General features: G+C 35.1%; 3 protein-coding genes across 3 annotated transcripts; 1 reads left to right on the forward strand and 2 right to left on the reverse strand.

Annotated features, from left to right (window-relative positions):
* The first annotated feature begins 2,452 nt into the window (after positions 1-2,452).
* Positions 2,453-8,596, forward strand: ATSUV3 (ATP-dependent RNA helicase). The gene is made up of 16 exons (XM_028055326.2): positions 2,453-2,679; positions 2,876-2,999; positions 3,148-3,269; positions 3,362-3,552; positions 3,887-4,027; positions 4,227-4,349; positions 5,166-5,243; positions 5,623-5,791; positions 6,616-6,728; positions 6,841-6,921; positions 7,183-7,248; positions 7,413-7,477; positions 7,651-7,696; positions 7,775-7,891; positions 8,040-8,131; positions 8,218-8,596. Exons 1-16 carry the CDS (start codon positions 2,625-2,627, stop codon positions 8,327-8,329), a joined length of 1,695 nt encoding a protein of 564 aa, XP_027911127.2. The 5' UTR covers positions 2,453-2,624; the 3' UTR covers positions 8,330-8,596.
* A 1,031-nt stretch (positions 8,597-9,627) lies between these two features.
* Positions 9,628-11,946, reverse strand: LOC114173744 (Pentatricopeptide repeat (PPR) superfamily protein). The gene has a single exon (XM_028058326.2). The coding sequence runs from the start codon at positions 11,557-11,559 to the stop codon at positions 9,922-9,924; it is 1,638 nt and encodes a 545-aa protein (XP_027914127.2). The 5' UTR covers positions 11,560-11,946; the 3' UTR covers positions 9,628-9,921.
* Positions 11,947-12,090: 144 nt separating this feature from the next.
* LOC114173743 (LOW protein: PPR containing-like protein) lies at positions 12,091-14,930 on the reverse strand. The gene is made up of 2 exons (XM_028058325.2): positions 14,778-14,930; positions 12,091-14,670 (listed from the first exon to the last, which is right to left on the reverse strand). The coding sequence occupies exon 2, from the start codon at positions 14,641-14,643 to the stop codon at positions 12,136-12,138; it is 2,508 nt and encodes an 835-aa protein (XP_027914126.2). The 5' UTR covers positions 14,644-14,670; positions 14,778-14,930; the 3' UTR covers positions 12,091-12,135.
* Positions 14,931-15,011: the final 81 nt, after the last annotated feature.

Raw genomic sequence — 15,011 nt, forward strand, 5'->3', positions numbered from 1 at the left:
TAAATATGACACCAATTTAAAATAGTTATGGTAAGAAATAATATACGAAATAATAAATAAAGTTTAAGACAGTGTGATTTTATTATTCAAATTTTAAAACAGATAATTAACGTCAAAATAACGTTTTTAATAACAATCAATAGCCTTGAATAAAATTGAACAACACCACTCAAGTTCAAAACGTAAATATAATCAAGTTTTATAACCATGAGTTATTTTTAGTTCAAGGCATCATATGATAATTAAAAAAAATGACTATCTCATTCTCTGTGGATAAGTTTTTTTTTTTTTTCTAAAATTATTCTTGAGATATATATGTTTCTTTCTTCTTACATAAATCTTCCACTTAATTATCCCTATTTGCTTATTTGTTTTGATGAAAGAATGAATAACGAGAAAAAAAAAAATCAGTTATTAGGCAATTTTCCGAAAAAATGATGTATTAATTAACTTTTTTGTAAACTACAAAAGTGTGTCGGCTAATTGAAGATTGTCTATTCTATCAACATTGTCCGTTTATCTATCTGATGCATGACCGTTCTTCGAATTTTTTGGACATTTTCTGATTCTTGAATATATTACGATTAAATTTTGACAATTTTTTTTAACTTTTATAATTTAAAATGTATTTCCTAAATAGTTTTTTGAAATAAAAAATAAATAAAAAAAGCACTTAACCACAATAAAAAAAGTTATAAAAATTTAATTATTAAAAGATTATTTTCCTATAAACAAAGCACCACTGACGACTCACTCTTGATTCAATTGGATTGTGCACTTCCATTTTGTTTGCTTCCAACGATTTAAAAGGAAAATAGGATGATGGAAAGAGACAGAGGACACTGAAATGCACTTAAAGTTCGAAAAATGATAAAAATTGAGATAAAAATAATTTTTCACTGTTAAAAACAAAGAAATTTGAATATATATATATATATATATATATATATATATATATATCACGATTAAACAAATTAACTTAATCAATTAAATAATAAAATATTTAACTTTTATCATAACATAATAAATAATTCAAAAAGTATAAGCTTAAATAGTAATTAAATGCTTGCAATTATATTAAATTGTAATAAAATGAATAATTAAAATTAAAATGTTAAAATAACTAACACAATGGAATAAATTTTATATTTTACTAATATGTATTTCGTACTAAAAATAATTAAAATAAAAATATCAAAATAACTAATAAAATAAACTAATCTATGTGTTTTTTTTTTGTTTATATAGTTGCAAGATATTTTTTTTTTGTTAGAGTCATGTCTAAGTTGAAAATCAGGAATTCAATGAAAACAAACAAGATATAGATAATATGTTAAAGAAGAAATACTATCAATATATTTAAGTTTGATCATTATTCAATTTTTAAATTTTATTTTAAGTTCAAGTTGCGAGTTTGAAGCAAAGGTACTTAAAATAGTGGAGTCTAAAATATGATAATTATGATCATAAACCTTGGAATAACAAGAAAAACCCAAATTCCCGAACCCAACATCTATTAAAAAGTAATTAGTATTAATCTTTAATTATTTTACATTTCGGAATAATCGAGAGTGGAAAGTTGTACTTTATAATTTACTCTTTAAATACGATGGAAGATGTTAAGATAGTCTCAACTTTCAATTTTCGACTCAAGTCGATTAATTACAAATTTAGGTTTAATTGAAAAAATTTTACAAATTTTTGTAAAGGTTAATTTTTTATTCATCTTATTTAAAATTTGGTTTATTCGAATTAAATTCACAGTAAATTAGATTGATTCACCAACCTGCAAATAGAGGGTCCAAAATATTAGAAGCGGTCAAAATGGGTTGAAACTCATAAGTTAATTCAGTTCATCACGAGTTCAGTTTGGGTTGGGTTGAAAAATATTTACAAATTTTAGTACATGTTAAGTTTTAACCTATCTTATTTATAATCTCTTTCATCCATATTAAATTCGTAGTGAGTCAAATTGGCGAATTAACTTACAAATAAAAATCACATAAATATTTCTTTATTATGTTGGATTTTATATTTGTCTTAGATAAGATTGTTTTCTTAACAAACATATAAATAATTTCTATTTTAAATATTAAATTTAACATTTTTTAGATTATATTTAAATTATATCGAAATTTATTTAGATTTTTATCTTAATTATAATTTAGTTTTTTTACAAAAGAAAAAGATAATTTTTTAAATTAAGTGAATTAATAACTCAGCTCATTTAACTTACTAAGTTATTAAGTTATGATTAGATCAAATTCAAAATTTTTTAACCGGAGTGATTCGGTATAAATTAACTTGTTGAACGATCAACCAATGAAAAAATCGGATCGAGTTTTGACGGCTCTAATGTTAGGTAAAACATCGGATTAAATTGATAGAAAAGAGTTAATTTTCTTGTTTTATTAATTTAAATTGAAGAGTATATATATATATTTTTAATTTATGAAGGGTGGTGTTTGGAGGTGGAAGAGGCGGAGAGTGAGGTTCGCAGGTTGTGCGGTCAAAGGGAGCAACGTTTTGGATCCATCCACCGCCATACCCTTTTTTCTTCTTCTATTCTCATTCCATTTCACCCTTTTTCTATCCAACTTCATATTCACACTCTCTTCCCAACAATGGCTTCCTTTCTTCTTCGCCGCAATCGGAACCTATTTGCTCGCTCTCTGTTCGGTTCGTTCCCTCCACCTTTGAGGACTAATTTAATTAATTTCGCTGTGACCAACCCAGTATTTTCCTTTGATTTTTCTCCCCTTTATCCTGGAACGATCAAAACGCTAAATTCAACACGCCCTTATGTTTTTCCTCGTTTAAATTCCAATATAGACTGACTTGGGTTGTTTGTGATGATATATCATCACCCATCCAGGCAATAAGGAGCCTCTTCGTCTATACTTTCAGTTCAAGTTTCAAACTTTAGGTGGTGCTGCAAACATGGTGCATTCATATGGCAGCTCTAGTGGCCCCATCAGAAATGATTTTACTGACTTGACGTAAGTGAACAACATGCCCCATATGTTGTTTGTTTACTCTCAAATGCTGTTAAACAAACTTATATCTGATTATAAAACTCTACGACAGGGGTTATGACTTTGCATTTAATGTTTCTGAATGCTGATGCTTAATTACTGGTTGTTTTAGCTGCCCTCATTCATGGTATCCACAGGCCAGGAAAAAACATCGTAGGGTTATCCTTCATGTTGGTCCAACAAATAGCGGTAAAACACATCATGCTCTGAAACAGCTCGAGTCTAGTGCTTCTGGTAAGTTATCCTTCTTTTCAATGGAAAAGGTAAACAATAATGCGTGAGGATGAAAACTTAGCAGGGAGATTAAGTATTTTTGTACCTTGCAGGCATATATTGTGGTCCTTTAAGGTTGTTGGCATGGGAGATAGCAAAACGATTGAACAAGGCACAAGTTCCTTGCGATCTCATAACAGGTCAGGAAAGAGACGAGGTTGATGGTGCGAATCATAAAGCTGTTACAGTTGAAATGGCTGATGTATCAGCTGATTATCAATGCGCTGTTATTGATGAAATTCAGGCAAGTAAAATTTCCATTTGGAGATTCCTTTTTTTGTATTATATATAAAGTAATTCCTAGAATAATTATTTGGTTTTATGTGAACCTACATAAATAAAATTCACATCGAGCAAGGGATAAAACTTTATGGTCTTATCATAATCTTGTCATGTCACATGTTCAATTTTAGCAGTATTACTAGTTGAGAATTGGAATGACGGGAACATTTGCATATGAGGAGGCATCGGTGGCATTATGGGATTTGCTAGTTGTTATTCTATATCTCGTGATTCCATGGTATGCTTGTCATTGTGATTTTTTCCGCATCTAACCTTATGTCTCTTTATGGATCCAGATGATAGGTTGTACTACAAGGGGATATTCATTTACACGTGCTTTATTAGGAATTGCTGCTGATGAACTTCACCTTTGTGGTGATCCGGCTGCTGTTCCCCTTATTCAGGAGATATTGAAAATTACTGGTGATGAAGTCGAGGTACTGAAACTCTCCGAGCAACATTTGTGTTTCTGTGGGGGATGGGATAGGGGCACATACATTAGACTAGTAATTTTACCCTCAAGAATTTTCCATTGTGGTAAATAACAACTGTTGTCAAGGTCCTGTGCTTATTCATTGTGTTTCCATCAAAATGTTCTTTAATTCTCTCAAAAATTTTTCTTCATGGGTGCTGCAGGTTCAATTTTATGAGAGACTGTCACCTTTAATCCCACTGAATGTTCCTCTTGGGTCTTTCTCTAATGTAAGAAATGGTGATTGCATTGTAACCTTCTCACGTATGGAGATTTACAGATTGAAGGTTAGCTTTTACATGTTTTAACTGTTCTTGAAATTAACTTGCATGCTTTCATATTTTGTTTTATGCCCAAACTTTCGTGGCTGTCCATTTTCACTGTTATTGTTCCCTCTTTTTTTCATTAAATACTTCTGAAAAAGAGGTCATCCCTTTTACATGTTTTAATTGACTCCAAACCTTTATCTTTCTAATTTAGTATCCGAGCCTAAAAGTGTTTATGATGGGATTCAATTGATAGAATGTAAGCTTTTGGGAAAACAGAACAAGGCAATCGATATGAGCCTGTATTTTATTAAATGTGATAGATCAATGTAAACAAGGCATACAATAAGGTATTCTAGAGACCTTTCCTCTCCGTACAACTTCTGAATCAAATCTTAACTGCTAACTACCACCCTTTATCCTTCTATTTACAAGCTATCCAATTACAGTTGTTTCTGCCCTCTATTAGCCCCTACACAGACTCTTGACTACTGGTATCCTATCATTTTAACCATGTTCATAGTGCTATTTTCATTGACATTATATAGGAATGGGGATGGTAGATACAGTGTCAGTGTTTGCTTAGTTCGGATTTAGTCAATTAAATTCTCTTTTACTCAATATTCCACCTCCAGCACCGCCCCCACCCCCACACCCACCCCACTCCACACACACATACCCCTTCATCTTGATTAGCATAAGAAGAGTATGACACTTGTAATGATATTTTATCAAACATAATGTAAGCTGCTAATGAATTATGCAAATTCAATTTATAATTTTTGTAGTGTCTCCACTGCAAACTAACTAGTAAGAGTTAATATATGTATTGCTCAGAAAAGAATTGAGAAGGAAGGAAAGCATCTTTGTTCGGTAGTTTATGGTTCACTACCACCAGAGACACGAACAAGGCAGGTGTGAGCTCAAACCTTTGTCTAAGTAATTTTTGGTTTTCCTTTTTAATTACAATTGTTTCACGGTAATGTAATATTTAGAATTTAACATTCGTTGCTCATACGCACATTCTGCCATTTATTTTGTTCTTTTGTGTTTTCTGTTTTTTCTCATTCATTGGCAGAAATGCTCATGCTGACCATAACCTTGTTATGCAGTTTCAATGTTGTTTCTCCGCTCTGTTTGGAAATTCCTTCTCGTTTTTTGTTCGTAGTTTTTAGCTTTCCTTTAGTTTACTGCTATTTTTATTGGCACATGTTAATAAATATTTCCAATTTCTATCTCATTGTTCCCCTCCATGCTGAGAATTTGATTTGTTTAAGTTTCATTAGGACTGCAGGCAAGCATGTTCAATGATGCAAGTAGTGAGTTTGATGTTCTTGTGGCCAGTGATGCCATTGGAATGGGTCTTAATCTAAACATCTCTAGAATCATATTTTCCACTACAAAGAAGTTTGACGGATTTGAGATGCGGGATCTAACTGTACCGGAGATCAAACAGATTGCAGGTAGCATTAAATTCTTATAATTGAATTGAACCTTGTTCTGGAATTTGATTAAAGGATTGTATCTGGTAAATATTGATACTGACGTTTTTTGTGTTGTTTTTAACTTTTTGTCAATAAAACGGTATAATTTTTTTTGGCTTAGTCTATAAATGTTACATCAGATTTCAAGCGGTGTAATAGTGAGCATTAGCTTTGGATAATTTTTTCTTATTTTATCTTTTGTCATGATGTATGTTGCTGTTCCAATGTATTCAAATCATCCTTTTTATTTATATATTATCATTGTTGGATGCTGAATTTGCTGGAAAATTCGGGGCAGGTACTTGCGTTAAGCATTATGTATATAATAAATTAACTTTTTTGACAAAAAATCTACTAGGATACAGTTCAGATATGTGAATATTCTGGGGTACATCAAAGGATATTTTTGGCAAAACCAGTGCTACATTATTTAACAGAACTTAAACTTCTGTCAACTTTGTTAATGTTCCCAGTTTTTGTGGCTTTAACATTCCCCCCCTAAAATATATCTTTATCTCTACTCAAGCTATCATTTCTTCTTCTGACACAGGAATATCTTTATTAATGTTGATTTTTTTAAATTATTGTTGAGATACGAAGTGATTTAACCTTATGTTTATTTAAGTAACTGATTAGGAATTCACTTGGGAACAAAAAACTTAACTCAAATATCCATGATTTACTGTTTCAGTAGATATTTTTATATTTTATTAATATGTGGAAATGTTGAACCTTGGTCTAATGTCCTGTCTATTTGGATCATGTGTTATTATTGGTTGCAATGAATGCATTTCTACTTACAGGAAGAGCCGGGAGATATGGGTCAAATTTTCCGGAAGGAGAAGTGACATGCTTGGATGAAGAGGATCTACCCTTGCTCCATTCATCATTGAATTCTCCATCACCCATTTTAGAGGTAACCAAAAACTTAACTACCCTATACTAAGTATTCTAGCAGATATGCACTTTTATCCGAACTTTTTACTTTATCCACTATTGATGATTTATGTATGCTAATTGTGATACAGCGTGCTGGCTTATTTCCTACCTTCGAATTGATGTATATGTATTCCCGATTACACCCGAGATATGGTTTCTATCAAATACTGGTAAAATATATGTGCCTATTTGTGTTTGCATGATCATTCATTCTGTCATCCATAGTACACTGTAAATTGTATTATTTGTCATTGTCCATTGCAAGTGAAAAGAAAATTGTGATTACTAGTTATAATGAAGTCGCCAAGCATTGTATTTCACTCAACTTCATCTTTCAAATCATTGAATTTGAAAATTCTTAGGTGTCTTAACATATTATATTATTACATCCCTATACTACATTAGTTACCTTTTATCTTTAAATATTGCAGGCACATTTTCTTGGCAATGCGAAGTTATCCGAAAATTATTTCATTGTTAATTGTGATCAATTACTGGTATGTCTTTTAATAGCTGCCTTGCCATTGAATTGTGGATATTTCATATGAATGCTATTGTCTTGTTCATTAGTAATATCAGTATCAAATACCTTCAATAGTTTATTATTATTCATTGGGTTCCCTTTTGTTTTGTGGGTGTTGTTTGTACACGCTGATACTAGAAAGTTGCTGCTGTCATTGATGAGCTTCCCCTTGGATTACATGAAAAATACCTTTTCTGTATCAGGTGCATTCTTATCTTTTCAGGGAAAAACACAATTTAAAAATGCAATATCCATGTAATGTAGGACAATTCTATGAATTGAAAAAACCCAGTCAATTAATAAATCACGGTGTCTGTAGTTTACTTCTGTTCATCTTTTCAGTTAAATTTTAACTGATAGTTGTAATAATATTCAGTCCAGTTGAGATGGATGACGAGATTTCATCTCAAGGCCTAACACAGGTAATTATCACATTGTTAGTATGACACGTTGAGGTTAGTTTGAATGATCATAAAATAACACAACTTGTGATAAATCAGTTTGCAGAGAATTATGCAAAGAAAGGCCTTGTTCGGCTTCGAGAAATATTTACGCCAGGCTCACTCAAAGTGCCCACAACTGCAGCTGCTCTTAAGGAGCTGGAATCTATTCACAAGGTTTCTTTAGTTACTGTTCTTGTTGTACAGTGTTGACTATATTTTCTCTTCACTGATTTTGACAGAAAATGTTCATAAAACCATTTTTAACTGATTTTGAACCACTTAACCTCAATTTTAACGGTTTCTGATTGTACTAAAACTGCAGGTCTTGGATCTTTACGTATGGTTGAGCTTTCGGTTGGAAGAATCTTTCCCAGATCGTGAGCTGGCTGCATCCCAAAAGGCCATTTGCAGCATGTGCGTGTTACTATGTTTTATGTGGTTTATTACTTTTATCCATTTAAAATCTACAAAACTATATATTTATCATTTTGAATTTATAGGTTGATTGAGGAATTCCTGCTTGGGTGGCAGAGGCCAGTGGCTAGAAGAAGATTACCTTCGCATAAAATCTCAAGTTCTCTATTATCCAAACACGTGAGGCCATACCTTTGATCACAGAAACCACTCTTAGTTGCTTCTGCATATTTTCTCCATTTGATGTGAAAATGACGAAATATCTGAGTTCAGAAAGTGTCCAAAAGACACAGTAGGTTATTCCCTTCCGTTTGCTGATACCAGTGGCAGTGCCAAAATCTCTGTTATGCATTTTACAAGTTTCACTAACAACGTCAAATATGCTGTACATACTAGGTTGTTTTCTACCTCTTACGCATTCATATTGCTTCATCTAATGATTATTTATTATTTTTTTTCCTCAAATTTGTCTCTGTTCATTCTCAATCTTACGCAAGCCTGTCTTATACGAGGTTGTTTTCTTATATTAAGCGATCAATTTGCGACATTGCTGTTAAAGCAGAGAGGCCTAGGTAATCTGTTTACAAACTTTTTGGTTACAACGTTGAAAACTAAATACTTCATCATATTAACAATTCCATAAACAGACAAATTATGTCAGCTTTTCATAAAAATCTAAGAACTGATTTTTAATCTAATCGTATTTTCAAAAAATCACTATTTGTAATTTAAGCTTGTTTTAAAAATGGAAAGCTTAGAGAAAACAAACGCTTCGAAACATACACAAAGTCGAGGTAATTTACGGGACCGTAATTGATATCAATGCTCTTGAAATTGGATTGGAAAATTGGCACATGCTTTGGTTCACACTTTTATGGTTTAGGGTGTCATAAAATAATAAGAAACTGTATGGAAAGTAAGTCAAATAAAGCTCAAGAATAACACAATTAACAGTTCATATTTCACAACTTAGTTTTAGATTGTTGTTGACTTATTTAGCCATTTCTTTAACTATTTAGAAATGCTCTCTCGATAATAACCAGCCAATTATGGAGTGAAATCAATAATCCAGATGAATATCCAAATCCAAACTATTGTTGAAAAAGGCGTGTCAAATTCCAGTTTTCACATCTAAAGGGTGGAGGAGGATCTTATAAGTAACACACATCTTGCTAATTAAGTGTTTGAGACTAGGATCTTGACTACGGAGAAGAGATGAGTGAAGCTGTTAAACTAAGTCCTACAGAATTTAAGATAAGGACTCAAAATTAATTTTACTATTGAAATAAAAACAGAGAACGCATTCATTAATATTAGGTTGTAATAAAGGATCCATAGAAAGTGATAATAACCCAACACTAAAAGGATGTTCTTGTGCAATGAAAAAAAACTCGTAAAACTTCATATACGATGCAACTATTGTAAAATAAGAATTACACTCATTTCTTACTCTTTAATTGGTAATCATGTCTATAAGAGTACGAAGAAAACATCCATAAATCACATTCAAAACGCAAATACTTTTGAGTCAATTCATAGAGCACATAAACTTTATCTAAAATTGTGTCAATCTGCCTCCTCTTAAATGTACAAAATGTGGAATTGCACTAAAATATGCCTGCACTTAAGAAGAGAAACACTAAAACAATATCGTCACATGATATAATCCTGTGAAAATAACACTTAGCAAAGGTCGTTTCAATTTTCTATCATGGCATGGGATGAAATGAGGGACAAATGACCAGCATATATCGCTGACTTGGAAATTACTTCCTCTTATGCCAAAACCACTAAACATTTCGTTTCTGCAAGAAACGATCCATCAATTTCTCAACACGCTGTTTCTCCTCTGACATGCTCTTGGACTCAAGCTCTGCAATCAATTGCTTGAGAGTGTTGGGGTTTGGAGTCATTCCCTGCGAGACCATTTCCTCTAAAAACGAGTAAGCATCCTCAACTCTTCCACTTTTACACAGACCACTCACCATGAGCGAGTAAGTAGCCAAATCAAGGCTTATATCGTTCTTCAACATGTGATCCAACAAAAACTTGAGCACCTTCATTCTCTTCTTTCTGCAGCACATCTTGAGCAACGAATGGTAAGTCTCAACATTCGGCTTGCACGATCCGTCTTCCATTTCCTTAAGCAACCTGAGAGCAGTCTCTTCCCGCGAGTGTGCACAAGCAGTAGAAATCATAGTATTGTATGTCACCGCATCTCTCACAACCCCTTGCTTAGGCATATCCTCAAACACATCACGAGCATCCTTTAGCCTTCCAGCTCTGCCGAGGATGAATATCAAACAGCTGTAAAATGGAGTGTCAGCCACACATCCATCACTCTTCATTTTCTCATAAACCTCCAAAGCTTTACTCACTTGCCCTGCTTTCCCCAGATTAATCATCACAGTAGTGTAAGTCACAGCATTAGGGGTGCACCCATTTGCTCTCATCTCTTCCAAAACTTGATCCACCTTGCGGAAATCTTTCTCGTGGCAATACGTTTCAATAAAATTAGTGTACGAGAATACATCAGGCTCAAACCCCTGCTCCTTCATGTCCCCCATTGCTTTCCTGGCATTGTCAAAGTTCCTGGCTCTGCACCACCCATGGATCAAAATATTGAAAGAATGAGAACTCAAAGGAATCCTACTCTTAAACTCCAAAACAACCTTGTGGGCATGTTCAACACTGCCTCCTTTCACCAACGCATCCATGAGAACATTCAACGCTGCAGTATCCTTCTTAACACCAAACTCCCCCATTCTACGAAACGCTTCTATAGCATCTTCATGCTTGCGAGCCTTGGCAAGCCTTCTCATTACCTTAGCCATTGTATCCAATGTGACGTACCCTTCGAGTTGTGACATTTCCTTCACCAAGTCCCACATTGAATCAAAGGTTCTGCACTTTCCCAGGATGTCAACCATCAAGTTGTAAACTTCGGGAGAATGCCGATAACCTGTTTGAGCTTTTGCCCATTTGAAAAATCCCAAAGCAGAGACCCAATCGTTGCTGAATCTCTTGAGAACCTGCGAAACCAAATCGCTTGATGGCTGAAAACCGCGTCTATTTAGTGCTTCACCCACTAGCTCGGGGGAAGAATAGCGTTGTTTGAGAAGTGTGGATACTGCGTCTACGTGGTCGAGGCTGTTTTGCTTGGAGGGTTGTGCGGGGAGTTTGGGCTTGGAGGTGAGGATGTGGGTGTCGACCCAATTGGCGAGTGAAGGGATAACAAAGTTGTCATCTGACTCAGCGTCGGTAGGGATCGGGGTGTCGGAGAACTTGAGCCACGGTGGGAGGTCAGGTGACTCCACGGTGGTGCAGAGAGGGTTCCCGTAAAGGAAACGGTGTGAGGCATTGGCGGCGGTGAGTCTGGGAGAGAAACGGTGAGCCAAGAGGTTCCGCATTCCGAACTTGAAAAGCATTTTTTTTGGCTATGATTGGTTCAACGTAGAGAAGAGAGGTTTAACCCCAAAAGCAGGGTTCATGGAATGTAATGCTTTGTTGGATGGAAAATAAAAATAAAAAATAGAAAAAAAACTGAAAAATGATATGGTTTGAATTGGGTAGATTTGCTTGATATAATAGGAAAATAATTAAGTGGATGATATCATGAATTATTAAAAAAAAAATATTTAAATTTAATAAAAATGAGTATGAAACTAAAATTAAAAGATAATTAATTAAAACAATTGATATGTGTTTAAAACAAACAGATGTTATGTATCAGGATTACATGAATTAAAACAATACTTCCTTTGGAACAGAATTTAAAACAAACAGATGTTATGTCCGCTTGATTCATTTAATTTCGGCTTATGCTCTGGGAAGGAATATCTTTTCCCTGAGTGGTTCAAGTGTTGTTTGGTGTTTTTCCCATATGTTTAAGTCCCATCTTTGAAGAAAAAAATAGAAGCCAATAGTAGATGTTTTGACCTAAATTGTGGAGAGCAAAGTTGATGTGTAAACCAGAGGCAAGAGGTTCCCTCTAGGAGAATCCATTACCAATAATCTCCACAAGAACAATATCCTTCCTTGAAAAAATGATACCTGTTATTGTCTCTAACTGTAATTTCCCTATTGTATAGTTTTGACACTAATTTTGTAAATGAATGACAATCAGAACACATTCGAAGATTTTTTACTACCCGTATGGGTATACCTTGAGCAGTAGTTATTAATCCATAAGCCATGGCTAGCTTCTCACTATGTCTGCTGAGTAAGTGCTCTTTCTCCTGCTCATCAACATCAAGTAAAACGTTGGTTGTATCAGGAACATATCCTATTTTGCTTAGCCTGCAGTTTATTTCCTGTAGCATTAGTTCAATCTGGGTGTTCTCTGCGTGTGATTCATCACCCGAGGTAAACTCGTGAATCAATCCGTGAACCTCTATGGAGCTTGATCCAGGCACTTTCTGGACCCCTTTCTCCTTCATTTGCAACCTCACTCTTGCTACATCAGTCCATTTCCCAGCTGATGCATATATGTTGGATAACAGCACATGAACTCCAACTCTTTCAGGGGCCAATTGTGTTAACTTTTCGGCTGCATAATGTGCCAATTCAACATTTTTGTGTTTCCGACAAGCTGCCAGCAGAGATCCCCACATAACATCGTTAGGTTCCATTGGCATGCTTTGTATGAGATGCAGAGCTTCTTCCAACAGCCCAGCTCGACCAAGCAGATCAACCATGCATCCATAGTGGACAATTTGAGGGCTTGTTCTGTGGGTTTTCTCCATTGACCAAAAAACTTGCCTTCCTTGGTCCACAGAACCACCGTGGCTACATGCTGATAATAGTGCCACAAAAACAACATCATCTGGTTTCACCTTTTGTTTGAGCATCTCGTTGAAAAGCTCAATGGCCCCTTCTGTATTTCCCTCCATTGCCATAACTCCAATGGCAGCAGTCCAGGCAGACACATCCCGTTCCTCCATTCTTCTGAAAACATGCATAGCACTTGAGGGATCACCACATCTAGAAAACATGTCAACTACAGCTGTGCCAAGCTGCAAGTCCATGTGAATGTCATTTTTCTCAATGTAAGTACATACCCACTTGGCAAGATCAAGAGCTCCTAAATATCCACAGGCAGAAGCAATACCCACCATCGTCACTCTATCTCCTTCTATCCCTTGGTTTTGCATCTCTCTAAATAGCTCAATTGCTTCCTCGAACATGCTTGCTTGAACCAATGCATTGATCATTGTGTTCCAAGATACAAGATCCCTCTCTTGCATCTCATCAAAGATTCTCCAAGCTGATTCCACATCACCATCTCTAACCAAACCTGCAATTAGCGAATTCCATGTCACCACCGTCTTGTTTGGCATATGCTCAAAAACTTTGCAAGCTGCTCCTCTTTCGCCACATTTCATGTACATGTCAACGATGGCATTGAGAATGTTATCCCAACCTTCAAGTCCATTCCGTAAGACATAAGCATGGGATGACTTCCCAACTGAAAGATCACCCAAATGTGCACAGGCTGCAATCGTAGATAACATGGTTACCTTATCCGGTCGTGGTCCTTTTCGCAGTATTTCATCCAAAATCACGAGCGCATCACCGGCCCACCCATGGTACACATAATTTGACATGATAGTGTTGTACATAACCAAATTCTTATCAGTACATTCCTCAAAAATCCGCCTTGCAGAACATATATCCCCGCATTTCATGTACATATCAACTAATGCATTCACCATGAGTGCATTAAGTTCCACACCCGACTCACAAATATAAGCGCATACCTTCTTACCCAATTCAAGATCCTTTAATTTGGCACAAGCAGATATAACACAAACCATGGTCACCGGGTTGGGTTCCACACCAGCCTCAACCATCTGAAAGAACAGAGAAACAGCCTCCTTTGCCATGTCTCTCCCAGCATAACCATTTATCAAACTAGTCCAAGACACCACGTTTCTTTCAAGCATTTTGTCAAACACCTTTCGCCCTAATTCAACCTTCCCGCATTCAGCATAAAAATGTATCAAAGAGTTGCTGACAAAGGTATCTCCATCCAAACCCATCTTAACAGCCGTCCCATGAACTTGAACACCCTCCCAAAGCTTCATAGTCTTAGAGCACGCACTCAGCAAAAACGGGAAGGTGTAGTTGTCAGGCACCATGCCCATCACCACCATCTGAATGTAAAGCAAGATTGCTTGTTCACCTAACCCTGCTGAGGCATAACCTCTAATAAGACAGTTATACACATACAAAGAGGGCATGCTTACACCATCATCCTGAACAGCATTTCGAGCGTAGTCCAAACTCTCAAGGGTACCTATCTGAACACAAGCAGCAACGAGCTTATTAAAGTGACCACTAGGCTTGTGACACAGCCCTTTCTTCATCATGTCACAGTGCAACTGCTTCAGTTCATTCAGGGTTTTGCAGTTTGCAAGTAACTTTTGGGATGAGTTTGTGGTTCTGGGTTTAGCTTCCTTCACGCTTGTGGGAACTAAAACAATAGAAGATGGATGAAGGGTTGTAGCCATTGCCGCTCTGTGATGATGCAACAGCAACTAACATATATTCAACAATTTTATGAGTTAGAAATCCATAATTCTTACTGTATAAAATTCAGAAAAATATTGAAAACAGAAACACTGCTATGGTTTATATAACTTACAATAAATATATCTTCCCATTAATTTTGGTTCATTCTGTGTAGGAAAAATATTTTGGTTCAATCATTCTCCTTTTTTTCTAAATACAAACAGTTTTATCTCTAAACTTTACAGTCATGTTGATCTTGTGAGTCCAATTTGTGTAGGTGTGACATCATGGCATAAACCAATTTCTGTCTTTATCTTATTCATAAAAAAATTGAGATAGCATGTCCACACACACAATACAAATATCT

The sequence above is a fragment of the Vigna unguiculata genome, chromosome 2 (assembly GCF_037176805.1).
Source record: "Vigna unguiculata cultivar grain cowpea cultivar isolate G323 ecotype 2 chromosome 2, ASM3717680v1, whole genome shotgun sequence".
Lineage (NCBI taxonomy): Eukaryota > Viridiplantae > Streptophyta > Magnoliopsida > Fabales > Fabaceae > Vigna > Vigna unguiculata.